The 27,229-nt window shown below is 61.1% G+C and overlaps 1 protein-coding gene across 2 annotated transcripts in view; it reads left to right on the top strand.

Moving 5' to 3' along the window:
• Positions 1 to 8,387: 8,387 nt before the first annotated feature.
• INPP5A (inositol polyphosphate-5-phosphatase A) overlaps positions 8,388 to 27,229 on the top strand; it is a 160,014-nt gene continuing 141,172 nt past the window's right edge. Inside the window, exon 1 of one of the 2 annotated variants that reach the window (XM_041743653.1) lies at positions 8,388 to 8,734. In XM_041743653.1, the coding sequence (XP_041599587.1) occupies positions 8,660 to 8,734 (75 nt within the window). In that variant the 5' untranslated portion in view covers positions 8,388 to 8,659. The remainder of the gene's footprint in view (positions 8,735 to 27,229) is intronic. The other variant, XM_041743652.1, reaches the window with a different exon arrangement.

Genomic DNA, 27,229 nt, shown 5'->3' with positions numbered 1-27,229 from the left:
CCAGCCCCCTGCGCTGTCGCAGGAACTGCTCTCCCCGCCAACAGGAGCCCTTCGGGGCCAGCGTGTGGCCCTCGGCGCCGCGCTGCCCAGCTGTGAGCAGCGCCCGGAGCGCTCGGCCGACCTAGACCCCTGGAACTTCAGCCACTTCCCTTTACAACGAAGGAGCAATCCTGCTGACCGTCCGGGGTCGGCGAGGATGCGCCAAAGCAAAGGTGTGCTCGGCGCCAAACACAAATCACTGCAAGTTGTTTTACTAGAAACGGGCTGTTATCAGTCGAGGGGCTTGGCTGGCACGGCCGCTGCTCACAGCGACGATGCAAAAACCTAATAGAATTACTGAGCCCAGTGAGGTCACTTGTTCCTGCGCGCTGGCTTGTTTGCACGCCCACTCGCCGCTGCTTGGGTTCTCGCGTGCAGCAGCGTGTCACGTCTGCGTGTGCCTACGTCACACTGGCAGGACCTGCTCCACGTGGAGGTCAGAGAGAATGGGAAGGAGACGCACCCACCAAGTGCTGTTGATTAAGGACTTAGAGACGCGAATGTGGGGGGGGTGGTTCTTTTAAAATACCGTCGGGACACGCTTGGTCTTCTGAAGGTTCAAACAACGGACGGCAGACCTGAATCTCTGCAAAACTGATTTCGTAAACACAAACTTGCAAAATAGAAACTACACCTGAGTTGAGGATCCTTGGAAGCGGAGGCTGGATTGCCAGCACCACCATGCCTGCTGTTGGAGCAAGAGCTGGCGCTTCTTCAAACACGGTCACCAGGAGAAAATCGTGGCGCTCGGGCTTTATCCTCAGAGCCAACGGACACCATGTCGGGAGCCTTGACCGCTTCCTTTTATTTTAGTTTTTTAAAAGATTTTATTTATTCATGAGAGACACACAGAGAGAGGCAGGGACACAGGCAGAGGGAGAAGCAGGCTCCATGCAGGGAGCCTGATGCAGGACTCGATCCCGGGACCCCAGGGTCACGCCCTGAGCTGAAGGCAGATGCTCCACCGCTGAGTGACCCAGGGGCCCCTGGTCACTTTAAAAGAGCGCTGCTGACTCAGACACTGATCTCCCTTGTATAATTTTCTTGACTTTGGGGCAGCTCCAGTGGCCCAGCGATTTAGTGCCGCCTGCAGCTCAAGGTGTGATCCTGGGGTCCTGGGATCGAGTCCCACGTCGGGCTCCCTGCATGGAGCCTGCTCCTCCCTCTGCCTGTGTCTCTGCCTCTCTCTGTGTGTCTCTCGTGAATAAATAAATGAAATCTTAAAAAAAAAAATTTCCTGACTTTGTCTTAGTTATCACTTGGGACTCTTGCTGATTTTGAAAACTGTCTCCTTTCGCCACAAAGGGCTAGCACCGGGGGTCCCGTGTCCCTGCGGCCGTCTGGTGCGCACTTGCCTGCCTGCATCGCGAACCTGCCAACACACTCTGCCTGCGTAATTTCCGTAGATGACTGGCCATGTCGATGCCTGTTTCTGCCAAAGGAGAGGAGCTCACTGTCCTACCAGAAGGGCGGGCCTGTGCTCGCACACACATCTCACCAACACGGTGCCGTGGGAGACCCACGACCGCCCTTTGATATCCTCCAAAGTCCACTGGAATGAAAGCAGCTCTGAGCAGGGCCACCAGGAAATGTGGGGAAACGCCAGCGCCCCCGGAGGACTGCAAGGCCCGGGCTGGATGGGCCAACCCTGTTGGGAGCAATTTTGGGTGCCACTAGTTTTACAGAGCTAAGAACAAATCACACAGGAGAAACCCAAGGTCTCTGAAGTGGAATGGGAAGCCTTCCGCGCTGCGTCCGGCCTGACTCGGGCTTCCTCACTGTCAGGGATCTGTGACCCGTATGGTGACAGCATGCCCACGCCCCTGCTTAGCGACTCATTTCCATGGAGGATTGTGGTTCATTAGGTGGAGCAGTGGGGACAAGATGTGAGCCGCTGCCGCTGCCACCCCAGTCCGTGCCTGGCAGAGGATGCTCGGTGCTCTTTGGGGCAGGGGACCACTGCCCGGGGCCCAGGCCTCTTCCCAGCACGGTGCTCCCCGTGTCCCCTCCGGCTCCCTCCCCGAGTGGGTTCCACGGGGAAGCCTGCCGCAGGCCACGCACGGCCCCAGGCCACGTGGTGACAGCTGTGCAGGCTGGGATGAGGACGAAGCCTGTCCGAGCTCCCGAGGCCCAGGGGGCGTGAGGAGCAGCCTCTTGCTGTTACGTTTCAAGGGTGTTTTTTCTAGGGAATAAAACGTACAGATCTGAATGTGGTCTCCTTTCTTGTGTACTGATTGCTCCATTTAAGCTCCACAATCTCTTACCTGAAACCCTTGGGACCAGATATAATTTAGAGCTCAGAATTCCCCCCTGGGCTTTTAGGGAGATGGCAGGCGGCCTACCCCCCGTATGATGGGGCACAGACGGCGGGTCCCGCGGAGAACCCGTACCCACGTGTACCGATGTTTCAGAAACAGCACATGATTTTCACAATAAGCTGGCACCCGAGGACCCTAAGTCAGTTCAGGTCACGCCAACAAACAGGTTTAAAACCGACTTTCTGACGTTGGAGGATTTGGGCTTACGTTGTCATGGGTGAGAAATAGCAGATGCCCATGAACATTACCATCGATTCAGTTCCTTCTTCAAGCACGGAAGGTCCGCCTTGAAGTGTGATTTTTGCACAAGGAAATCCAACTGTGTTGAACGGGCAGTTCCGTGAGTTTCGACAAACGCATACCCCCGTGTCACTCCTCCGCGGTCCAGATGCTGGGTTCGTCCCGCCAAACTCCAGCCCCCCTCCCGCTGCTTGCGCCTCGGCCTGCTCCCCGCCATCTTCCAGAACGTTCTATGTGTGGAGGCGGAGGCTACATCCTCCTCATGTCCGGCTTCTTTCACGCAGCGTGGAGTTTCCGAGGCGGAGCGTGTTGTTTCTAGGGCCACATGCATTCGTCGTGCGCGCAGGCCGCTATCCTCGTTCGCCCTCCACTCCCGTGGCGGGCATCGGCGTGACAAAGGCATAGTCTTAAAGTGTTGATAAAGCGCAACTCACCCCTTTTTCCCCATTTGTGGGCCGTGCGTTTGCCATCCTCTCTGAGAAATCTGTTCCTGCTTCAGGGTGTCAAAAATACTCTCCTATGTTTCCAGAAGTGGTACAGCTTTAGCTTTTGCGTGTGGTCTCCCATCCGTGTTTGTTGATTTTGACGTTGTGTGTGTAGAGGGCCAGTCAGGGTTCGCGGCGCTCCGCGTGGACGGCCACTGATCCCAGCGGCGTTCGTCGAAAAGGCGGTTCTGTCCCCTGGAAACCGCTGGAGACCGCGTGCGTGTGCGCCGGCTTCAGGGCTCTGTTCTGCTCCCCTGATCCGCACGCCCATCCTGACGCCAGCCAGACACTGTCTTGGCTACTACGGCTTTAGAAGTCTCGAAGTCAGGCAGTGTGAGTCCCCCCGCTTTGTTTTTCTGTTTCAAAACTCTTTGGCTATTCTAGGGACTTTGCATTTCCATATACATTTTAGAAGGAACCTGTTAGTTTCTGAAGCATGAAAACAAAGCCAGCTGAGCTCAGAGGGGGATGGCGCTACATCCAAAGCTCCGTCGAGGAGAACCCACATCGTAGCTTCACTGAATCTGACTTCACACCTCGAACACGGGGTGCGCCCCGTTTCCACGGATCTCCTCTAGATTCAACCGCCATGTCCTGAGGTTTCCGTCACAGAATCTTCTCATCCTTTGTTATGCTTATTCATAAACATTCTAATCTTCTTTTTTAAAGATTTTATTTATTTATCCATGAGACACACAGAGAGAGGCAGAGACACAGGCAGAGGGAGAAGCAGGCTCCACGCAGGGAGCCCGACACGGGACTCGATCTCGGGACCCTGGGATCATGCCCTGGGCCGAAGGCAGATGCTCACCCGCTGAGCCCCCCAGGCGCCCCTCCGATGCTCATTTCTAATATATAGCAATACAATTGATTTCTGAATATTGACTTGTATTCTGCGACCTTGTTAAATTCATTTATTTGGTTATACTTTTTGTAGATTCTTCAGGATTTTCTATGTCAGCGATCATGTTGCCTAAAACCAAAGGCAGTTTTACTTCTTCCCTTCCAATCTGTATGCAGTTTCTTATTTTGTTGCACAGACAGACCTTCAGTCCAAGATTGACCAGGAGGAGTGAGAGTGGATACTTTTGCCTTGCCCTGAAACTCAGAAAGCGAGTGGTGTCTGTCAGCACTCACATGGTGTTCGCACACATTTTCCATAGATGCAATTTATGAGGTTTAGGAGGTTCTCTTTATTTTTACTTTGCAGAGTTTTCTAATCACAGAGAGGATGCTAGATTTTGCCGAATGCCTTTTCTGAACCCACTGACCCGATGGGCAGACACGGAAGCAACCTGACCTGGCAACAGAATGCGTCCATCGGGTGTCTGAGCCTCCAGGGAGGGCTTTCAGTCGTATCAGAAAGCACTGACGTTACAACGCCTGGTTGTAAACGGAGGAGCCAGGACTGTGTGTATGGCCTGATCAGCTAGGTGAGGAGCTAAGCGTAAACGGTACTTGACACAAGCACTGTGAAGATAGTAACAGCGCTTGATTTGTTTGGAGTGAAATTATGAGCCACTGCTCCTCCTTACCAGACTCTGTGTGCAACTCCTACGGACTACAATATGCTCTGATGAGCACGTGACTCTGCTGAGGAGACTCTCAGTAAGCCGGCACAATGCCACCTAATCACACTGACCGTGTGTGCAATTCTCGCCTGCTCTCCCGCTGTGATCTCAGCTCCCCGAGGGCATTAACCATCCCGCCCTGGTAGTGCACAGCACGGGGGAGGCACCCGATAGACTTGCCGAATGAATAAGCGAGTGAGAAAAGGAATGAACGAATGGGGTAAGGCCACCCATGCTGTTGAGGGTCGCCGGGGCTGGGGCCTGGTGTCCTGGCCCTGCACCTGCTGACTGCGTGGAGTTGGCCAGCTTTTCTCTCCGGAAGCTCGGTTTTCTTACCTATAAAACAGAGCTGCATCCCACATGCGACTGCTGATGAGGAGTAGAAATACGAGTAGTAAAGCACCTCACGCACAATTGGTGCCTGCAAAGTGATAGCTGTTACTGGAGAGAGCTGATTCATGAAGAAAGAATCCAAATAATTCAGAAGGAAAGAAGCCTCCCTTGCTCAGATGAGTGTGGAGTAACAAGCGGCCCACTAACTTACTAATGGCCAATAATATGCCTCTGGCTAAAGCAACCGAGTCCAGCCCCTCCCCCAGAGGACGGAGCCCTGGGTTCCTCCAGTGTGTGTCTGGCCAGGCTGTATGCAGAGTCAATCAACTTGAGTGAGACCTTGAACCCAGTGCGCCACAGATAATGGACTAAGGGTGACCCACCCGGCAGGAGTATTGAAAATTAATGACTATAGGATTAAAACACACTTAGCAACTACAGAGCGCCGTCCATCTATCCATCTAGCTGCTGAAGGAGACTTTTAAGCATGCTTGTGGGTAAGGAGTCCCAGCTGTGAGCCTCTCAAGCATCGGGTGATCCGAATTCATAAATAGGTCGGTTGCTATCTTAAACTAAGTAATGATACGATATTAGTGGCTAACGTGCGTGTCCTTTTTAAAACAACAGCTGACAACATATTGTTGTTTAATAAAAGACTTGGCCAAACTCTCTCTTGGGAGCCCAGAGGGCACGTGGCCAAGCAGGCCAGGTCCAAGCGTGCGGGCGTCTGCCGAAGAATCCTTGTCACACAGCTGGCTGCTCCACCTCACTTCCTCTGCCCTGCTCCTTGGGGGGGATCCAGACCCAGATGCCAGGGGGGCCAGGGCTCTCCTGAAGCCAGGTAAGTGGGCTTTGCAAAACTTAGAATAAGTTGCGAAACTTAAAACATGATATCACTATTTTGGCAAAGGGAACAACCAGACACGGGACAAGATTCCAAGGCAAAAAAAGGACACGCAAAGAAAGAGAAAGTAAGCCTCCCTTTCTGCCATGACTTTATGAACGTGGCTTTAACATAGGTGGTGCCAGTGTTCCTATGCCTCTGAAAGTCCCACCCTGGACCCAGGCACGGTGATGGCTCTGCTGTGGCTTGGGCTTGCATGGTGCGTATTTGTCATTTCCCTGGGGCAGGCTGCACCCTGCATCTTGATGGCAGAGAAGGGGAAAGGAAAGCTGATGTGATGGTGTGTGTGGCAACTGGTGGGTGGGTGGGCCGGTGGGTGGGGGAGGAAGCAGCCTCTGGGAGGCCTGAGGGGCAGAAGAAGCCAGTGAAGTCGCCTCTGGGGCACAGAGACAAACGAGGCTGCCCATGGCTAGAGGTGGCCACAGGCCCCATGCATCGGTAAGTGGGCACTTTGGAGTGTGAGCCTCAGAAGGAAGGAGCAAATTTGGAATCTGTTGCCATCTGCCAGCTTCGAGGAAGCCGTTCCCAGGGCAGCAGCAGGCACATGGACAAAGTCTGAGGACACTGGCTAGCAGGTGGTTCCCACAAAGGAAGGAGGAGCCAGGACCCAGCCTGGGGACTACAACACAAGGGAAGGGCAAGCAAAGGAGGCTGAGGGGGTTGGCAGCCAGGGGGAGGACGGAGATCGCCAATGTCATGGTCACCAGGGCAGACCCTGTTCCTGGGGTCAAGTCAGGGGGGGCAGAAGCTGGTGCTAACCATGAGGATGCCCCATTGGGGTGCAGGCGCAAGAAGCACAGTGGGAAGAGTGGTCCATTGGCACTCGGGGTGGACCGGTCACTTCTAGGGGAAGGTTTGCAGCAAAGGGAACAGAGGTGGGGGAGCAAGGAGGGGCAGAGGACAAAGGGGGACTTTATAGGATTTGAGACAGTGCAGATGTTTGTGAGCTGATGGCATGACCCAGCGCAGGGTGGTGGTGGGCTGGGGAGGGGAGGGGCACATGCTGGTGGGCAAGCATGTCCACCAGATGGTAGGGCCTGCTGGCGGCTTGGAGGCGGCAGGAGGGCTCAAACAGGGAAGCCAGGAGGATGGGTGTTGCGTGAGGGCACCAGGGCACGGGGTTGGGTGTTCCCTGAATCGGGCACCGTCTTGGGGTGAGCAGGCTGATGTGCGTGCAGGTGTGCTTCCTCCCGAGGCCAGGGAGTGCGGACGTGGGAGGGGAGATGTGGCCTGAGGACGGGGAGGAGGCAATGCTCTTCTTAGGCACCAGGTCCTGGAGTCAGTGACGCCTCTTCGTTTGCTTTCTATGAAGGGTGGTGTCCTTAGCATGCACGGATTTTGTAAAAGGGTAAACAGGGGATGCTGCTATGGGTCAGCTTGGGCTGCCCGACAAAATACTGCACAACAGGCGCCTTAAACAGGACTTTATTTCTCACAGTCAGGACGCCCAAATTCTGAGATCAAGTTCCCAGGGGTCTGGTTCTGCGGCAGGCTCTGCCTTCCTGGCTTCCTGGCCAGCCTCTGTCCATTCACATGACCTCTCCTTTGTTCTCTGTTGGGAGCGGGAGGGTGTGGGGGCTCTTCTTAGGAAGGACACTGATTCTACTGGAAAAGGGACACACCCTCAAGGCCTCACCCCACCTTAAGGATCTCCCTGTAGGGCCCCTCCCCCTCCCCACGTGGGACACCCGGCGGGGGGGGGCTTCGCCTGCCAATTCTGAGTCCAGCCCCGCTCCATGAAGATGAACGAGACCTTGGTTTCTAGGTCAGATGGGTTCTGGGGCGAGGAGGTGGTCGCGGCAAGCAGGGTCCCCCAAGGAAGCCCTCCCTGGCGAGGGCGCACAGGCCTGCAGACCCACCGACCCTGCGGGTCAAGGGCGGCCGGGCCCTGGCACCCCCGCCCCCGCCCGGCCACGTGGGCACAGCTGGGGCGCGGGCCTGGCCGGGGAGCCGGGCGCAGGCGGGCCTCCTGCAGGCCCCTGCGCCCCCGCCCCAGGCCACGCCCCCGCCCGAGGCCACGCCCCGCCCGAGGCCACGCCCCCACCCAAGCCACGCCCCCAGAGGCGCGTCCCCGGCCCGAGCCCACCGTTCCGCCCAGGCCTCCACGCCCCGTTGAGCCCGACCTTAGGCGGGGGCTCCCACGGCCTGGGTGAGAGCCGAGTCAGTGTCCCGGGCCGCCGGCCCCCACCTGCGCGGCCGCAGGACCGCCCCCGGCAGCCCCCCTGCTCCAGACTAGCGAGCGGCCCCTTTAAGAGGCTCGGGCGCCGCGGGGCCGTGACGTCACGGGAGTGCGGGGGCGGAGACAGCGCGCCGCCGGGCGGGGCGAGGCGGGGCGGGGCGGCCGGGGGCCGACGGGAGGGCGGTGGCCGCGCAGCCCCGCCCACCGCAGGCCCCGCCCCACCGAGGCCCCGCCCCCGCACGCACGCCCCGCCCCGCGCACGCCCCGCTCCGCCCCGCGCACGCCCCGCCCCCCGGCTCCGGGCGGGACTCGCCTCGGCGGCGGCGGCGGCGGCGGCTGCGGGAACTTCGGCGGCGGCGATCCTAATGGCTGCGCGCGGGCCGCGGTGAGGCGCGGCAGAGAGCGACGGGCGCGGGGCCGCGGAGCAGCGAGGGCGAGCGAGTGCGCGCGCGGCCGGACCCCGGCCAGGCCCGGCCCGACCCGCCGAGCCCGCGATGCGCCCCGGGGCCGCCCCCCGGCGCAGCTGACGCCGCGGCCCGCGGAGACCCCGGCCGGCCCCGCGCCAGCGCCCGCCGCCCGCCCAGGCCGCGATGGCGGGGAAGGCGGCCGCCCCGGGCACCGCGGTGCTGCTGGTCACGGCCAACGTGGGCTCGCTGTTCGACGACGTAAGTGCGACCCCGCGACCCCGCGACCCCGCCCCGCGACCCCGCGACCCCCGACCCCGCCACCCCGTCCCTGTCCGCACCCCGAGCCTCTGAGCCCGCGGGCCTGGCCCGGAGCCGCCCCGGGGCTGCCCCGGGGGCCCCGAATCCCGAGGCCCTGCCCGGCCCGAACCTTGGACTCCCGGTGCCCGCCGCCGGCCTCCGGGCTGCACAGGCTGAACCCGACCCCAGGGCGCACCCCGGAGCGCAGGCCCGGCCTCGGTCCCGTCCCCGCCGAGGACCCCGGCCCGCCCGGGGGGCTGCACCTTGCAACTTAGTGTGTCTAGTTCGCAGCGAGGGCGGCCGTGGGAAGCCTGAGGACTCCCCGCGCCCGTTTGTTAAGGAGAAGGATGCGGGAAGCCGGTCGAGGCCGGACACGGGATGTGACCGCCGGGGCCTGCGCCTCCAGCCCGGGGCCTCCCCGCCGCCCTGCCGGCCTGCAAGCCGGGAGCGGCCCGAGGCAGGCCCGGGCTGACCTAGTTCGCCGTGCGCCGCGGTGCCACCCGCTGTTGGCGCTCCCACTGCCAACCCAGATGGAGCAGAAGGCAGCTCCAAGTGGCACGCGTGTTCGGGGGGAGAGGGCGATGGCACAGATGGAGCCCGGGCGGCCTCCCTAGGTAAGCGGTGAGCGGTGAGCGGTGGGCGTGGGCCCGGCCACCGGGGCAGGCGTGACTCGGATTCCCGGAGAAGGTTCTGGCGTCCTGCCGAGCCTTCCCTTGCCGGCAGCAGGCATGGGTGAAGCGTCTCAGTAAGCTGAGGTCACGTAGGGGCTCGGCTCGCCTTCCTGGACAAAAACTGGGTGCTATTTTTGTGTTTTTCTTATTTTAACTTGCAGGCGTCCGTGGATTCTGCTTCCCTGCCGGAGCCGAGCTGTGTCCGTCCCCCCCTCCCCGCCGCTGTTTCCCCCGGACAACTTTATCTAGTTTCTCGTTTGATCGCTTTTCTACAAAAGTGCCCTGCATGGGTGTGCGTCTGTATATTTAGCGCGTTCTATTCTCGGCTTTCCAGTAACATGCCACTATAACATGGTTTTTGCTCAGATGATTCAGATCCGTTAGCTGAGGCTTCAAAGCCTCAGAAATGTCAGGAAAATTAAGCATGGTGGGGCATTTTAGTCTCAGAGGGAACAGAATTCCGCTGTGCAAACATTCTTTCCAGTAATCTTTGATTCCGGGTTCTGGCGTTTTTGTTGTGTTTCGGCCTTATATGCTCGCTTCTCTCCGTTGACGCTAAAACTGAATTTACTTTTGTTTGCCAGCGTGTTCTTCCTGAATTTTCATTTTTCTTAAAGGCTGTATGGAGTTTTGCGTTATGTTTACACCTGGAAGGAACATTTGTTTTGGTAAACGGTCCGCAGGTTCGACTTGCGGGACGTCTTTCAATTTGAAGGCCAGTGGAGGGGTAGCTGCCCAACCTGCAGGTCTCTCGGCGGGTGGAGTTCGGCCTGGAGGAGGCAGCCGTCCTCCCTCGAGGCCTGGAGAGTGGCAGGGGTGGGCGTCGGCCGGGCTGTGGCTGGGACGTGCTGGTGCCTGAGGCAGGAAGCCTGGTGGCGAGAGCTGCGGCGCCCAGTGAAGGGCGAGTGGATTCCTTGGTGTATGGGAGGTTTCAGATCCACCCGGCGACTGTCCGCACGACGTGTGCCCGTGCTGAGGGACACACTCTTGAGAAGGTGGCAAGGCCTGGGGAGGAACGCTTCTTGCCTGGCTTTGTCACCGTGGGGAGGGGTGTCTGGGTGAGACCCAGGCATGGCCTGCCGGGAGGGACGCGGGAGGCAGGTGACGCACCTGGGCTTCTGGAGCCCTCCGCCCCCCCTTATTACCTGCCCCCATCTGGAGGTGACACTGTCAAGAGGCGTCCGGCAGGCTGCTCTTTTCTCGCCAGCACCCCTGGCTCGTGTCCGCCCCGCTGGCTGGCCCTCCCCGAGGGCCCTCGGGTTGCTCCTCCCCTGCGGTGATACCCCTGAGGGTGTGGGAACGGCTGCCCTTCGGCGGTTCCCACACTGTCACCCTTCTGTTATGGAGAGTCGTGGGGGACCCTGGACAGTTCTTGGTCCCATAGGTTGTGACTATCAGCGTTCGCCACATCGGAAGGTTAGAGTCCGGGAGACGTGCAGACCCGGCGGCGGCACGTTAGCCGTCAGGACGGTGATGCCATCCCACGTCACGGCCCTCCAGAGAGCTCCTGGTCCCTCGGGACACAGAGGCCGGGGGGAGACCGTAGTGTTATCGTGAGCATGGCTGTGACCCGCAGACCCAGCCAGGCCTCCTGGGCGTGACTCCCAGGCCCTCCGTCCTCGCTGGTGGCCCTGTGCACACGCGTCTCCCCAGCTGGGGCCTGGGGGTGGCTTTTCCCGGCTCACGGCCGCGGCCAGATTGCGTCAGGAGAGCCCTGCGGCTCTTCTGTGGTCCCCAGTTAGCCTCCGGGTGTCACTGCGTGTGCTCCTGGAAAGGGGTGGCCAGGGCTGCACCCCTAATTGTTTTGCTTCAGGTGGCTGGATTTCTAGCGTTTGCTTCTTTGCATTGTTGCTGGAAGCGAACTCAGAAGGTGAATTCCTGCCCTGCGGCTTCTGAGCTCGGCCCACCCGTGGGGGCCCACCCGTGCCGGCAGGGCTGTTGCTTGGGAAAGGCACTTGGCCGAGGGCAGGGCTCTGAGCAGGGCCTGCCCTTGGGGATCTGCCTGTGGGCTCGTCCTGCGCATATTCAGAGTTGTGTCACTTTTGAGCTGGTTTCCCTTTTCGCTGGGCCAACGGCTGGGCCCTCTCCCCGGGGCTTGCGGAACCTCGCGCAGGAGCTCTGCAGAGCTGTGAGCTGGCTGCAGTCGCCAGGGCCTTCCCGGCAGCAGGTGCCCCTGGGCCCCGCCCGCCCAGCCCTGTCTCTCCTGTCTCTTCTGTCCCTCCGCATGGCCCTCCTCGCCCTTGTTCCCATCCCAGCCTGAAAGGACACGTCCCCAGCTGGCGCTGCGTGCGGGCCACGTGTACCCGCTGCCTTGCCCCCTCTCCTCCCGGCCCCTGTCCAGCTCCGGGTCACACGGGCTTGGTGGAGGGAGTCCACGGGGACTTGGAGCCCGAGGGCTGCTGTCGTGCCTGTCCTCACGTGCTCCGGGTGGCCTCTGATGCCGTGGATCGGTCTAGTGTTTCAAGGACTTTGGTGATGGCTTCGAGGACACATCATTCTGGTGTCTTACGTGTCACCCCTCCACGTGTCACGAGCCCGTGGTTTTCACTGTGTTTGCAGACTTGGGCAGCTGTCGCCACGGCCCATTTTAGAGCCTGTTGTGTGCCAAAACAAGAGGTGCTGTAGCGGCCCCCTCCCCGAGCCCCCAGCCCCGGGTGGTCACCAGGCCACCAGGCCGCTTCCTGCACCCAGGAACTCCCTTATTCTGGGTGTTTCACGTAACTGGAGTCGCACACGTGGCCTTTTGTATCTGGCTTCCCTCACCGGGCGTGAAGTACCCGAGTACCACGTGGCGGGTGCTGGTGCTTCGTCCCTTCCTCTGCCCGAGCCCCGTCCCCCCGTGGACTCAGCGTAGTCTGTTGATCCATCCGTCAGCTGGTGGACGTTGGGGCAGTTTCCACGTTTTGGCTGTTGCGGACGGTGCTGCTCTGAGCATTTCTGTGCCCCGTCCTCATTTCTCCCAGGCACATGCCTCGGAGGGGAACTGCTAGGTCCTTGGCGACTCCGTGCCCCACCTTTGGAGGCACTGCCCGCTACTGCCCAGCGTCTGCACGATTTTACCTTCTGTTAGATGCGTTCCAGTGTTCTGGTTGCTTCCCATCTTCCTGGCCTTGTCCTCTTTCTTCAAAGGGTTTTTCCTGGGCTGTTTGGACACCCCTGCTTTGGGCTCTCCTCCTCACCCCCACCTCCCAGCACCAGCTGCCTTTCTCTGGCCACACTCACCCCCTTGGGGCTGGTCTGGACTCGGGCCTCGAAGGACCGTATCCGTGCAGATGCCAGGGGGCAGGAAGGAGAGGAAGGAGACCCAGGCCCAGGACTCGGCCCATAGCGCAGTGGGAGCAGCTCAGTGACTCCTGCCGTGGCTTGGGAAAGCTCGGGGCTCAAGGCCGGTGCAGGGACGTGGTGGAGAGTTCCCCTCAAAGTGCCGGGCTGCCCGACGGGTGGTGCACCATCTCTGCAGCCCCCGACGCAGGCTGTGTGTGCTAGGTGCAGGGTGGGGGCTGGCGGGCAGGGCCTCCCAGTGGGCCCCCTGCGTACTCTGCAGCCCCCGAGCCCCCCGGGAGAGCTCAAGGCTGGAGGTGGCTCAATACATGTGGGTATTTTTTGCATTGCTGCCTCTGACCTGAGGTCTCAGGTTACTTTCTCCGTAGGAATTTGGTCTGTTTGCCAGGGTGGAGGCCTCTAGACGTGGACCTACCCGTTCCCCCCGCAGTAGCATCCCACAGCACGGTGGTCCAGAGCACGGTGGCTCTGGTGCTGCTGCTTCTGCTCCGGAAACCGCATCCGCGCCCCGTGTACCTCCTCTCACTCTGGACAAACGGCGTGTCGTGCCGGCCTTGGACGTGGTCTGGGACTGGGACTCGACACGCCGAGCACCTGCGTGCAGGCTGTGCAGGCCTCCCGTCCCTCCTGCCGACGGCTGGGTCTCATCGCTGTCCGGCAGCCTCTGAGCACGCGGTGTCCTCTGCCCACACGGGCGTGCTCAGCGTTTCCTGTCTCCGTCAGCTCTAGAGCTGCTGAGAGAGGCTTTCCACCACACGGGAGGCACATCTTCCACTCAAAGTGTTAAATATTTTGTGTGCTTTGAATCTAGCGAGGTGAGCGCTGCAGGTGGGCTTGCTGGCTGTTTGTACCGAGATGCATCTGCGTCCACCGCCTCTTGGCCTGGATGACCCGGAGATGTTACACTCGTGGGCCATCACCGGACAGGTCCCTGCATCACACACACTGTCGTACGCAGACAAGGTGCCCTCCGCGGAGTGGGAGCAGGGGTGGGGCTAGCGCTGCCCTGGGTCCATCTCCGGCGGTCTGCAGGTTTTGAGGGAAAGAGGCCTGTCTGGGTGTGATTCCGTGACACGTTGGGTCCAGTTTGAAAGTTACAGAAGTTGGACCCAGGCCTGCCTCCTGGCGGATCGCCCTTAGGGGAGCCCCCTGTCTGACCTGGGTGGGGGGCGATGAAGCAGCTGGAGGGGGCTTGCTAAGGCACAGCGGAGTGCTGGTCCCTTGAATGCTGACCATCTCCGAGTCAGCCCCTGCAGGTGGGGGGGTGGTGGACGGCAGGAGGGTCTCCTGTTGGGAGGCGGGCTGTGTCTAGGAACGGGGTCCAGAGGTGGGGGGTCAGCACAGGGCCAGGAGGGCAGGGGACGTCTGGGCAGTGTGTTGGTCACCATTTGTCGGTGTTTGTTGGGATGCAGCCCTGCTGCCCCCATGCCTCCCGGGGCCCTTCCAACATGCGTGAGCTCGAGGAGGGTGGTCGTGGGGGCTGGGGAAGAGAGGGGCAGAGATGTTCCTCAGCTGAACATAAAGTGCCTGGGACTTCTCTCTTCTGTTGCTGCCTCATTAATTAGGGCGTTTGGAACTGTCCAGCCTCGACCTGCTCCCTAGACACACGGGGTGGCAGCTGGCCTACCGGCTCGAGGCCTGGCTCCTGGCTTGGAGCGTAGGCAGTGAACATCGAGGCCTCGGCCCCCTTTCCAGGGCCCCCCGCTCTGTGTGTGTTGGAACCTGAGAGGTGTCCCGATACAGAGGACTTCGGTAGGGCAGGTGCAGAGCTGGTCCTCTGGGTGCTGGTGTGGGCCGTGGGTGAGCGCACACAGTCGTGTGCATCTTGATGGAGCCACCGATGGGGAAGCCGTTGGGGTTTGACCTTAAGCCGTGGATGAGGCTAGAGCAGCAGCGCGTCCAGCTGCAGTGAAAATGGAGCCAGTGTGAAAGGGGCCTTTTCAGCGGGCGAGGACGTTAGTCCAGGAACATGACTGTGATGGTTGCGCCAACCTGGGGCGGGGGTTGGGGCGACCTGCTGTGGGTGCAGACGGGCCGGGCTGCACGCCCGGGGCTGTGTTTAGGGCCTGCCCCTCCCAGGCTCTGCTCCCCGTGCCCGCCTCTACCGGGCTCTGGCCGTGGGAGTGGAGGGGGGCCTGCACTGTTCACATCTGCAGTTTGGGCGCACTGGTGTGTTTTGGGAGACAGAAGAGGCCCTGGAGCATCCGCCTGGACCTGCCCTGAGTAGGCCGGGCCGGGCGGTGCTGTGTACCAAGGCGCGCTGCCCACCTGTGGGTCCAGCACCAGTGAGTGGCCCGACGACCTGGGATCTGGTCTGGCCCCCGGGGGCGGCTTGGGGGTGCCCGGGGCTCTGCCGGGGCCTGCTCTTGCTGCCCTCACACAGCAGGGCTGTTCCAGGCTGATGATGTGCCCCGGCTGAGCGGGAGCCCACGGGTGATGAAGTCCCAGGGAAGCGCTCTGGGCTGGTCTTCCTTGGGGAATAGTCAGCCCCGCCCCCAGGAGGGTGGCCTCGGGGTCACCTGTTACTTGAATCTTGACCCACTGGGGGGTTGTTGTGGCCTCAGGCCCCTTATCTTCTTCCTCCTGAGCTCTGACAGGGGCCTAGGGCCCTTCTTTGGGGTTCGGGCTTGGTTGGGACGCGGGGACTGGGGCCACACCCCATCACCTGTTTGAGCCAAACGTGCTGGTGTGGGGGTGGGTTTCCCAGAGTTCCTGCCCTGACCGACCTGCCCCGAGGTGCATCCGCCTGCACCCTGGCCCGCCCCGCCTCTGCGCCAGAGCCTGGCCCCGGGCCTTCCATCGGGCCCTGCCCTCTCTCGGCCGCGCACGGGAGCGGAGTCCAGGACTGCTTCCTGGAGGCGGGGGCCCCTCTCCCCCGTGGCGGAGTCCGGGCCTGGCTCTGGTTCAGCCTGCGGGCCTGGGCTCAGGCACCCGCCGTCTCCGCCCCCCTCCCAGGCCCCTGAGCCATCGCTGTTACCCTAGGACCTGGAGGTTTACGAGGGCGAGGGCGGCATGGGCAGGAGGGATCCTGCCTCCGTGCAAGCGCGAGGCCACGTGGCGGAGTCCGCAGGGACACGGGGGACGGGAAGATGTGGAGGCTGCAGTGTGCTGGTTATCACCCGCGCCAGGGCCGTGCCGGCTCACCCTTGTTTGCTCGGTGCGTCAGGAGGCGGGCATGCCATCTGGCACGGGCCGCGGCGCCCGTGGAGGGGAGCAGCACCCTGGCTTCCTGGGGGTGCTGGGGCTGCCGGCGATCCCACGCGCCTTCCTCCCAAGACCTCGTCCCCTCCTGCCCAGCCAAGGCTCCTTACCGCGTCCAGGGCTGAGCAGCGCCGGGGACGCCGGGTTGGTCCATCGCGGTCCCCTGGACGCGGGCTCCTGTGTCGGGCTGTGGGGCGGCCTTGGGGTGGCTGCCCGGGCTCTAGCCCTCGGCCTGCGGGCTCCCCGCCAGGCGTCCGGGATGCGTGTAGCTGTCCCTTCACTCCCCACTTGCCTTCCCGACCCCCTTCCCCACCAAGCCCCTGTGGCAGGTCGGTCCTCCGTGGTCTGCACAGGGCGTGCTTCTGCAGCTGCTCTGTCCCCAGGGTCCCTTTGGCCCTCTGCTGCTTACCGTCCCTTCTGGGGACAGCGCGCTGTGACCAGCTCCGTGCCGTGCTTTCCCGCCCTCCCCCTGCCCCACCTGAATCCCTCAGCTTTGTGCTTTCGTGCGCACGTGGCTGTCGTCACCGTCCGTGGTGTTGAGGGGTGTGGGCCTCAGCGCAGCCGCTGCGGGGTGGGATTTGGGGTTCTGCTGGGGGGGGTGGAGGGCGGAGCCGTCAGGGCTGGAGGGAATCGGAAGGCGGCCGGCCTGCGGACCCCGGGCGTGTCAGAGCCAGGTGGTGCCCTCCAGGGCCGTGGGGGTGCGGTGGGGCCCCTGCGGGCGCGGCGGCAAGGCTCTGGGCGCCAGCCTGTCCTCTCTGCGCTTTTGTTGAGGGACAGTTGTGTGTCGCACGGCTCACCCTGCACAAGTGTGCGGCTTAGTGACTTAGGGCAGCGCTGGCAGTTGTGTGACTCTCCTCATGCTCATTTTACGGCAGGTGCCCCCTGCCCATGGCAGCCCTCGGTGCCACGGCTCTGCGTCCTGTCTCCAGAACTTCGCCCCCAGCACCCACCTTGTGTGGTGGAACCGCACGGCCTGTGGTCCTTGGGCCTGGCATCGGTGTCCTGCCCACGCAGCTGTTTGTCTCAGCAGTTCTGTGCCTTCTTAGGGTCGAGTGGGTTCCGGAAGGTGTGCGCCCTGCAGCGTGTCCGCTCCCCGGTTGATGGATGTGGTATAGTTTCTGATTTGAGCTGCGTGAGCAATCGTCTCTGCCTCTGGTTGTGTGGTCAGCGGACACTGGTTCTGTGGGCAGTGCCCACCTGTTCCAAGCAGCTGCACCATTCCACGTGCCCTGGCCGCGTGGGGCTGAGGCTCTCCGTGTGGGTCGGCCACTGCAGGTGTGGTGGAGATGGCCTGTGCACGTTCTGGCCCCTGGCTTTAAAAACAGGCGGCTGCGGTGGTCCTGTGGGTACCGTGATTATGATGGTAATGGTACTCGGCAGGCTGTTGACTGGGAGCGGCTCCTCTGGGGCTCTTGCACTTCTGCTCACCCCCTTGGGACAGGCACACCGGATGCTGGGACCTCCCTAGAGGGCCTCACTTTGCCTGGATGGCAGGTACCTGTGATAGTGTCATGCCCTCCAGTGTGGTTATGCAGGTGAGGCAGGGGCAAGGACAGGTGCACTGGGGCTTGGCTCCTGGGACTTAGCCTCTGCCCCACAGCCTGCCCCCCCCCCCCATGGGGGGTGGCGTGGAGTCGTGTGCTCAACAATCAGTCTGGTGGTATTAGTCTTGGGGAGCTGGGCAGCGGTGGCATCTGCAGCCTCCCCTCCACTGCCCGGGCATGGAGGACACCGCCCCCAGTGAGGGGCAGGGAGTGCCTCTGGCAGGTGAGTTCCTGTCTCCCAGCCTCTGGGTGTCTGCCGCCCCCTCCCCCCCGTGTACCTTTATCTCCTGGGGGTCTGGGATCTTTTATAGTCCTGCTGGTGAGGGGACGCTGTTCCACGGTGCACCCAGCTGGTCAGCGAGGACTCTCTCAGGTGGACGGTTCAGGGAGTCGGCAGCTGTTCCCGAAGTTGCACTAGAATGCTGGCCCGCGGGAGGGGCCTGGCCCTCCTTGCGTGGGGACGTGCCTGCACCGGGATCCGCATGGGCCTGGAGCTTCCTTTGGCCACACTCGCACTAGTCCTGGGACTCCTCTGCCGAGGCCCGCAGAGCAGATGGGGTGGGGGGGGTCCTGAGGACCCGTGTGGGAAGCGGCTGCCCGACCCCAGCTCTGAGCTGTCGGTGGCCCCAGAAGATGACCCGGTAGAGGGTTGGGCTCGGGTGAGCTCTCACTTGCTGGGGGAGCCTGAGCTGATATTTGGGGTGAAAGGTCAGTGCTCTTAAAACCATGTTGAGGCCTCTTTGTGCAGAGCCTGTGGGGGCCGCTGCACTGAGAGGTGCCCACGGAGGAGCTGAGTGGACAGAGCCACCCGTCCCGGTTTGCCTTGGGTGCCCTCCAGACCCTCTTGGGGCCTGTACCAGTTCCGGGTCCAGGCTTCGTTGGGGTGCGCCGGCGGGCGCTGGCTCTGTCCGCTTCAGCGGGTGGTTGCCCAGCACCTGCGTGCAGAGCATGCTCTTCGTTTGTTGAGTTGTGATTTGGGGTGATTTGGGATTTATGTCAAGATGGAGTCATTCTGTTAAGAATGACATGTGTCCAAGTGGCAGACAGATCTGTGGGGACGCCTGTTTTGCTTTTTTCTCCTTCATCACTTACGGTTTTTCAGATCTTTTGCAACTTCCTGTTTTTGCTGTAACGCCGTCACCGCCCTCAGCGCTGCATCGAGGCAGCTCGCGCCATGCACGCTGTCCAGGTGGGAGGGGGTCGTGCTTGCTGATGCCGCGAGCAGAGTGTGCAGAGTGGCAGGAACTGACCAACTGGGGCCACCAAGGCCGGGCCCCAGTGGCCGATCGGAGGACTGGCCAGGACGGTCACTGGGCCAGGTGGGGTCTGGCCGAAGTTTCTGAAGCCCCCGGGCCCTGTCCGCCCAGGCGCTTGGTGCTATTGGAGAGGAGCTCTGGGGCCAGGAGGTCTGGGCTCCCGGTTGTGGGTGGTTCTGCTGAGTTGCCCCGGTTCAGCCTCAGCTGGGCTTGCAGGTGTGTGGGAGATGAGGGTCCAGGGAGCTCATTCTTAGGGGCTGTTACTAGCGTGGTTCCGGTGGCCTTGGGCTTAGTGAGTGTCTCCCCAGAGCTGGGCCCTTGTCCAGGGGCTGGAACCTTGGCAGGGAGTACCAGGGAGCACCAGGGAGCACCCCAGCTCCCCCGCACCGGTGCTCCCAGCAGCACACTCGCCCTGCCCGCCTCTGTGGGCAGTTCCTTGAATTGGCTGGGCAGGTGGCTGAGCGCTGGAGGTCTTGGGGTCCCCCGGGGGCGGTCCCTGCGGCCCCGCGTGCTGCCTTCCCTGCCCCCATTTCCCACACCCACCCTACCATGTCTCATCTGAGGCACGAGGGACGGTAGGAGAAGAGGGCGTCGGGTGACGGGCCAGCAGAGAAGGGAGTGTCCTGGGGCTGAGGTGAGGAGGCTGGAGGGGGCGTGGGAGGGGGCCTGGGTTGGGGGGAGGAGCATTTCAAGTTGGTGTGCTGGGGTGTGGGGTGCAGGGCCGCAGGAGCCAGCAGGCAGGAGCCAGGGTTCGTCGTCTGTGGCACCCGCGCGTGGTCGAGGCCTCACTGCCCAAAGGGGGGCTCCCACTCTGTCCTGCCGCGGGGATGCACAGCGCGCTCTCAGGGCCGAGGGGCCTCCTGCGGGGCAGCCCGGCTCCGGCTCACACTCCAGGCCCCCAGCTGCCGGTGTGGCAGGAGGTGGACTCGAGGGGGCCTAGGGTGCCCAGAAATACGTGCCCTGGGCCTTGGGCCCACAGACCGCCTCTTGGACGAATGGCCGGGGTCTGGACCTGAAGTCCGTGGGGCCTGGGAGCCAGCTGGAGAAGTGAGCAAGAGGTGGCCTCCGGGGCCACTGCCAAGCAGGAGCGGAGGCAGGAAATGGGGGGCTGAGCCTGCGTGGGAAGCCGTGTGGCTGGCGTGGGCGGTGTGGTCAGCAGGCCCGGCGGGGCCAGTGGGTGGCGGAAGCCAGGCGCTGTGGGCCGAGGGGTGGCGTGGCTCGGAGGGCCTTTGAGCCCCTGCTCCTTCGGGCCGCGGGGGCTGTGGCCAGTGACCCCACTCCCGCGGCTAGCGAAGTGTGGGTGCGCTGTCACCCCCAGGCTTGGCCTTGAGTCTGGGTACCCGGGCCATCTGGGCTGCCGGGCCCCGTCTGGGTTTTCACTGCTGATAAGTGAGTCAGTCCGGAAGGGGAAGGGGGGGTGCTCGGGGTGGGCTGGAGAGCGAGGCGGTGGCGAGGGTCGGTGCCCCAGGGGGGTGCCCCGAGGTCCTCACAGACGGGATGGCAGGTGGGAGGGCACCGAAGAGTGTGCTTCCCGTGTCTGTTCTCCGTGGCAGGAAAGTGTACGAGGGGCCTTAGGGATTTGGGTTCCGGGAGAAAGCTGCCGGCTGAGAGCCTGGGTACTTCTAGTTTTCTGTAATGAAAAAATCAGGTAGAGTGACCCCAAAGGCTTCCTGCCACACTTTGCGCAGACCCCGCACGACACTTTGAATCGCCTGACAAGCCAGTGGCACAGACCGACCATAGAACGATTGCAGTGTTTTATGGGAATTGCTGTGTTAGGAATCTCCACTTGGGATGAGAAACAAAGTTTTATCATTTTTTAAAAAAATTTTTTATTTATTTATGATAGTCACAAAGAGAGAGAGAGGCAGAGACACAGGCAGAGGGAGAAGCAGGCTCCATGCACCGGGAGCCCGACGTGGGATTCGATCCCGGGTCTCCAAGATTGCGCCCTGGGCCAAAGGCAGGCGCTAAACCGCTGTGCCACGCAGGGATCCCAAAGTTTTACCATTTTGTAAAAGTAAATCCCCCTGGCTCCAGCGGGGTTGCTTTCACGGAGCGAGTCCAGTTCCCAGGGCGGGGGAGCCGACGCGGGGTCTGTGCAGCGGGGGTGTCGGGGGCGTGTGCTGGGGTGCAGGGCACCGCGGAGGGAGCCCCGGCCAGCCCTGCCTTGTCACACACAGGCCTCCTCCGGGTGCTGAAGTTACACGCAGGCGGGTCCTGGCCACCGCGCACTCGTGGTCGGGGTCACCCTGCTCCCGGGACTCGCGCGGGGCCAGGCCGGGGCAGCCTCGCCAGTGCGGGGGACTCCCGCATGGGATGAGTCTGCAGTCTCTTCCGGTTGGGTGGCAGGAGGCTTGGGCGGGGGGTCGCTCCTGGCAACACCCGCGTCGTCAGCCGGGCACTGGCGGTGGGTGGCCCCCGTGGTCATGGAATCCTCAGAAACTCTTCAGGAGGAACGAGGGCCCTGGGTGCCGAAATCGGAGGAAATAGCCATTTGTACATTTGGTGGGAGGCCAAGGAGGCTCTTCTTGCATGTCTGAGTTGGCGTGACCGTGAGTGGAGAGGGTCTCCGGGGCGCGGGCCTGGGCCTCCTGCCGTCTCGGGGCTCCTGGTGCAAGTGGACGCTGCGCTGCCGAGTGCCAGGAGTGCCCCGGCCTCACGGGACGGATGGTGACGCGCACGGGGGCAGCGTGTCCTTTGTGCCTAGAGGGCACGTGGCCGCCGGGCAGGTCCCCTGCGTCTTCCCTTAGGGCCAGGCTCCCACCGGTCCTGGTACCCTGGCTGCGGCCATGCGTTGCAGAGTGCCCCGTGGTGGAGAGTGAGTCGCTCGGCTGGCGGCGTGCGCGGCTGCGTTTACCGTGGCTCTTGTTATTGAAAAGTGGAGACAGTTCAGCTGCCCCGAGACTCTCTCTTGCAGCGTGTAGTTCGGGGTCTACAAAGGTCACACAATCCTAGAGTGTGTTCGTCACCCCTACGAAATCCTGGTACCCATCAGCGGGTACCCCCAGATGCTGGAAACCACTTATCTCTTTGTGTTTATGAATTTGCCTCTTCTGGAGGTTTTCTAGAGGGAATCCGACAACACGTGTCTTTTGTGTGTGGCTTCAAGGCTTGTCCGCGCTGTGGGTGCATCAGGGCGCCGTTCTTCCTCGGCTGCTCCTGCGTTGTGGGGCTGGACCGCCCCGGGTCCCCGCCTCCGCTGGTGGGCACCTGGCTGTCCCTGGTAGTGTTGCCAGCAACGTTTGTGTGAATGTACGCTCTGACTCCCCCGGGCGTGGACCTAGGACTGCCCCCTGGCTCGTGTGGTAACAGGTTTACTGTCGTCCAGAGTGGCTGCTCCGTGTTGCCCCCCGCCCCCCGCACACGGGGGCCCCACGGTCTCCGTGTCTGAAAACGCGAGTCCATCTTTCTGATCCTGACTTCCCCGTTGCTGTGAAGTGGTTTTGATTTGCGTTGCCCGATGACTGGCGGCGTCGCCTGTCTGTCCGTCCGCTTACTGGGTATCCGTAGGTCTACTTTGGACACATGTTCATTTACATCCTTTGCCTGCTAAACATTTTTTTCTTAAATTGTTGAGTTTTTCTTCATGTATTCTAGGTCCTGGGTTCTTATCAGATGCAAGGCCTGCAAATACTTTCTCCCGTTGTGTGCGTTGTCCTGTCTTGTTCCTGCTGGTGTCCTTGGAAGCACAGACGTCTGGAACTTTGATGAAGGCCACGTTATCTGTCTTGGGTTTCTTGTGCTTCAGGTTGTATCTGAGAAACCACTGCCCAACCCAACGTTACAGGGGGACTTACCCCGATCTTTTTCTCTAAGTCTGTACTTTCAGCTGTCGTCTATTTCAAGTTAATTTTTATATTTATTTAAAATAAAAGATTTTATGTATTTATTCATGAGAGACACAGAGAGAGAGGCAGAGACACAGGCGGAGGAAGAAGTGGGCTCCCTGCGGGGAGCCGGACGCGGGACTCGATCCAGGACCCTGGGATCATGCCCTGAGCCACAGGCAGACGCTCACCCACTGAGCCCCCAGGCGTCCCATATTTCAAGTTAATTTTTAAATATGGTGTGAGTTAAGGGTTCTTGTTTGTTCTTTTGCCCATGGACACTTGGCTGTCTCAGCACCATTTGTTGAAAAGACTGTTTTCTGCCACCGAATTGTCTTGGCGGAAATGAACTGAAATTTGTTGGAAATTAATTGGCCATAAAGATGCAGATTTCTCTCGGTTCTGTTCCCTTGACCTCTGCGTCTGCCCTCGTGGGGGGACCACACCGAGTTGGTGATGGTAGCCTTGTAGCGAGTGTTGAAATCAGGAAGCACGAGTCCTGCCCTTTGTTGGGCTTCGTTGCTCCGGGTGTCTTCCCCTTGCCCGCGGACTCTGGGAGGAGCCTGTCGGGGTCCACCGAGGCGCCCGCGGGAGTGTCCGTGGGGATCGCCTTGGGAGGCGCGGCCCGCTGGCGTGGCGTCTTCAGTCCGGGGCCACAGGAGAGCCCTCTGTTTACTTAGGTCCTCTTCGGTGTCTGTCAGGGATGCTCTGTGGGTTTCAGTACGAGTCTGGCACTTGTTTTGTTTAATTTATCCCCCGTCTTTCTGCTGGTCTGTTTAGACTTTCTGTATCTTTGGGTTTGGTTCTTGCTACTTTGTGTCCTTCACGTAGGTTTCTAGCCTGGCCCGCGCCCCCGTGGTCTGCCCGTAGTCCTTCTGGGTTCAGGCTGGCAGTGACAGTGACGTTCCCCTTCCGTCCCACTTTAGCCACCTGAGTCTTCCGTGTGTGTCAGTCCAGCCAAGGGTTGTCAGTCCTGTTGGTTTTTCTCAAAGGAGCAGCTTTTTGGTTTCATCGATTTTTCTCTGCTATTTTTCTGGTCTCAGTGTTGGCCGCATTTAGAATTAAATCCCACAGAAACCTTTCTTGAAAAACTCCCGATGATAGAATCTCATTCTTTGCCTTCCACTTTGTGTTTGTGGTTGACACCGAGCCACTGTCCTGCTTTTCCCTGAGCAGAGACAGCATTTGTGAAGCAGGCCGACGTGGCCTTCTGAGTCACCTGTGCTGGGCACCCCGGTGGTGGCTTTTGGTCCTCGCTCCGGACGACTGCACTCGGGGCCTTCCCCTGTATGCCCGGCACCAGGGCCGGGAGAGGTGGCCCTTAGGGCAGATGTGTTGACTTTCTTTGTTGCTTGATTAAAGGCAAACTGGGCACGAGTGAGCCTCCAGCCAGATGCTCCTCTGAGCACTGACGTCTCTGGGCACCGGTCTGCAGCTCTGAGAGCCAGAGGGCCGTGGCCACTAGCACCCTGGAGCCTGCGACTTCTGCTCCCGCGGGCTCCCTTCTCTCCCACCACCGGACTGATAGTAGGAAGAAGCAGGAAGTACTTAGAATAGTCTTCAGAAGTGGGGTTGGGAAGAAATGCCCTTCGGGACCTGTCCACTTGGCCTCAGGGGTGAGGAGTGCATTGCAGGGGGTGACACAGTCCTTACTGACCTAGGTCCTGGGCTGTGGGATCGCCTGCCCTCGGGATGTCACAGTTTGGAGTGGAAGATGAGGGCGAAATTACAGCTGTATCTGGTTTGTCAGCCTCAGGGCTCTAGGGAGACACAGCTCCTCGGGTAGTTGAAGCACGAAGGAAGTTTTAAGAAGAGGTGGCTCCGGGAAGGGCCAGGAGTCAGGCTTGCTGGGCCCAGGGAGGGGGTGTCCGCGTGTATCCCCGCCTCTGGGGGCCCTCGCTGCTGTTGGGCAGGGGACCTGCCCCGCGGCTTCTGAGCCTGTCCCCACCCGCCCTGCCCCTGCCAGGAAGGGTGCCTGGACGGCCTCCTGCTGACCCTGGTGCCCACTGCGCGGCGGGCCGGGCCTGGGGCCTGGGGAGCCCGTCCTGCTGCCGGGCCGCGGTGCTGGAGGCGCCGAGGGGCCCACGCCATCCTCGCCTGGCCCGGCCGCTGGGGGTGTGCGAAGTGCCCCCGGCTGCTGTCGAGGGCGATCATGGTTCTGCTTAAAGTGTACTTTCCTAACGGCTTGCCGTTTGCCGTCTGAAAACAGATGTTTTTTTTTTTTTTTAAAAAAAAAAAGGCTGAGAGGGTGAGGACTGATTCCCGGGACTTGGGCAGGACGAACCTCGAGGTGCCGAGGGCGCTCCGGGCGGGGTGGGCGGGAGCCGGGGCCCCTGCTGTCGCGCTCTTCGCCACTGGGTTCCACGGAATGCAGCGTATTTGTATGTTCCTTGAGCTAGAATTTTTATAGCTCCAAGTTGGACACCAGATGTGTGTGTGTGTGTGTGTGTGTGTGTGTGTGTGTGTGTGTGTCTGGGTGTAAGTTTAACACGTCTGTGTGTAAATGGGTGTTTTAATATAAACTACTTCCACTTATTGGCCTTTGAACCACCCCCGGGTTAGGGGCATGACCCCCCCCTCAGAAGTCCCCCGTAATAAATTCGACTCCAAACCTTACCGCGCTCGGGTGCCGTCGACTGGGAGGGAAGCCTTACCAGCGGCTTAGTTAACCCGGGTTTATACGTCATGTGTGTTAAATACTGTTCTGACATGGGATCCCTGGGTGGCGCAGTGGTTTGGCGCTTGCCTTTGGCCCAGGGCGCGATCCTGGAGACCCGGGATCGAATCCCACATCAGGCTCCCGGTGCATGGAGCCTGCTTCTCCCTCTGCCTATGTCTCTGCCTCTCTCTCTCTCTCTCTCTCTCTGTTACTATCATAAATAAAAAAAATAAATAAAAAAAAAATACTGTTCTGACAGTAAACCAAGCTAAGGAAAGAAAGTATCATCAAGAGAACCGTGAGAAACAGAAAATACATGCACGACACTGCAGTGTACTTGTCGGAAGGAACCGCGTCTACGTGGACCCGGGGCTCAAACCCGCCGTGCACTGGTCGACCGAGCGTTGGTTTCAGACCCTTCTGCTCAGTACAGTTACGGTTTCCTTTCGGGGTAAGGAAGGGCACAGAGCACAGTGCCGATCGTAGAGGGGGCTGTGTGGCTTCCCGGGGCCCCGAGGGTGGGAAGTGTCTGCGTCTCACCCTGGGTCCCCCAGTTCTGAGTTCTGCCCCAGAAAGGAGCAGCGTGACAGGCCTCACGGGGATTGTTGTTTCTGGTTCAAATGTGCGGAGGAGATGGGGCCTGGGACTTGTTTTCACAGGTAATTGCCCCAAAGGAGGGAAAAGGGAGGTCACCCAGCTCCTGGGCTACAGGTGCGGAGGCCCCGGCAGGTTTGCTGTGTCTTGAGCGTGGGGTCTTCAGCAGGAGCGGGAGCTGCTCCCTGTGAGCCCCGCGTCCACAGAGCTTGCACCCGTGCCTTCTCCCCTCCTGCTCCCACCATGTCTTCTGGGCCCCCCTGCTTGTGTGCCAGGAGACCTTTCCCAGGCAGCCTGACTCTTCCCAGCCTGTCCCCACCAAGGCAGTGGGGCGACCGTGAGAGCTGCGGACGCCTCACCGCACCTGTTGGGGGTCCTGTGCTCATCAGGGGACTGGCTAGTCCACCGCCCACCCTCCAGGAAAAGGACATAGGAGGGGTCGGGGGTGGTGTCCCCGAGGGAGAAGGGCGCTCCACGCAGCTGTCGTGGCAGCCATACAGCCATGGGCTGATCTGGGGCCTTTCTCCCCACGCTTCGCTGAGCTGGGCGAGCTCTGGCCTGCGGGCTGGCCCCGTGGGGCTGGTGCCCACTATCTGGATGGGGTGGGCTGGTGGGCTCGAGAGCCAGTTGGGAAGCCCTGTCTTGTGAGGTTGGGAGCTTTGACTTTTGAAGTGGATGTGAGATGTGATGTCAGCAAGTGGCAGGAGTAGACACACTTGCACTCGCGTATGTGGCCAGCCCTCACGCCCGTGGCCACCCGTGGTCGCCCGTGGACCAGCTCTCCCGTCCCTGGGTGTCAGTAAACCAGCTCTCACATCTGCGGATGTCCATGGGCTAACTCCCACGTCTGGGACCGCTCTCACATCCGTGGTTGGGCCTCAGTGGACCAGCTCTCACATGCCTCATACTCCCAGTGGCCAGATGCGCAGAGCGCTCGGCACCATCCAGGCTGGGAAGCATGGTTGGGCCGGTCTGGGGGCCTCAACTGCCATCTGTCCCATCAGGATCGCTGATGCCACAGGATCAGTAGTTTGTGGGCTAGTTTGGGGGCTGTGGGAACTGGATAGTAACTCCTGGCTCTGCTTGCTGGTTTTTTTCTTGAGAGAACAAATCACAGATTTGGATGTTTTGCATCTGCATTTGTAAGTCTAGCCTGCGGAGCTCGCCATCCCCCGTGGGAGTCCTGCTGACCTCGGGCCAGTGGACTGTTCCCGATGCACTAGTCCTTCTACCTCTTACCCCTTATGACCTCAGCCTGGTGGCCAGTCTGCCCCTCCCTACCCTGACTCCATGTCTTGTTCCTCATCCCTTATCCTGAAGGTGGCAGCCCCGGGCAGGTTCCTGGGGACGTAGGAGGGCGGCACCTGGAGCAGTACCTGGGCCGCTCTCCTGCAGGCCGGTCCCCCCCACCCTGACCTC

This window comes from Vulpes lagopus, chromosome 2 (assembly GCF_018345385.1).
Source record: "Vulpes lagopus strain Blue_001 chromosome 2, ASM1834538v1, whole genome shotgun sequence".
NCBI lineage: Eukaryota > Metazoa > Chordata > Mammalia > Carnivora > Canidae > Vulpes > Vulpes lagopus.
This window is presented reverse-complemented; position numbering and strand designations above follow the sequence as displayed.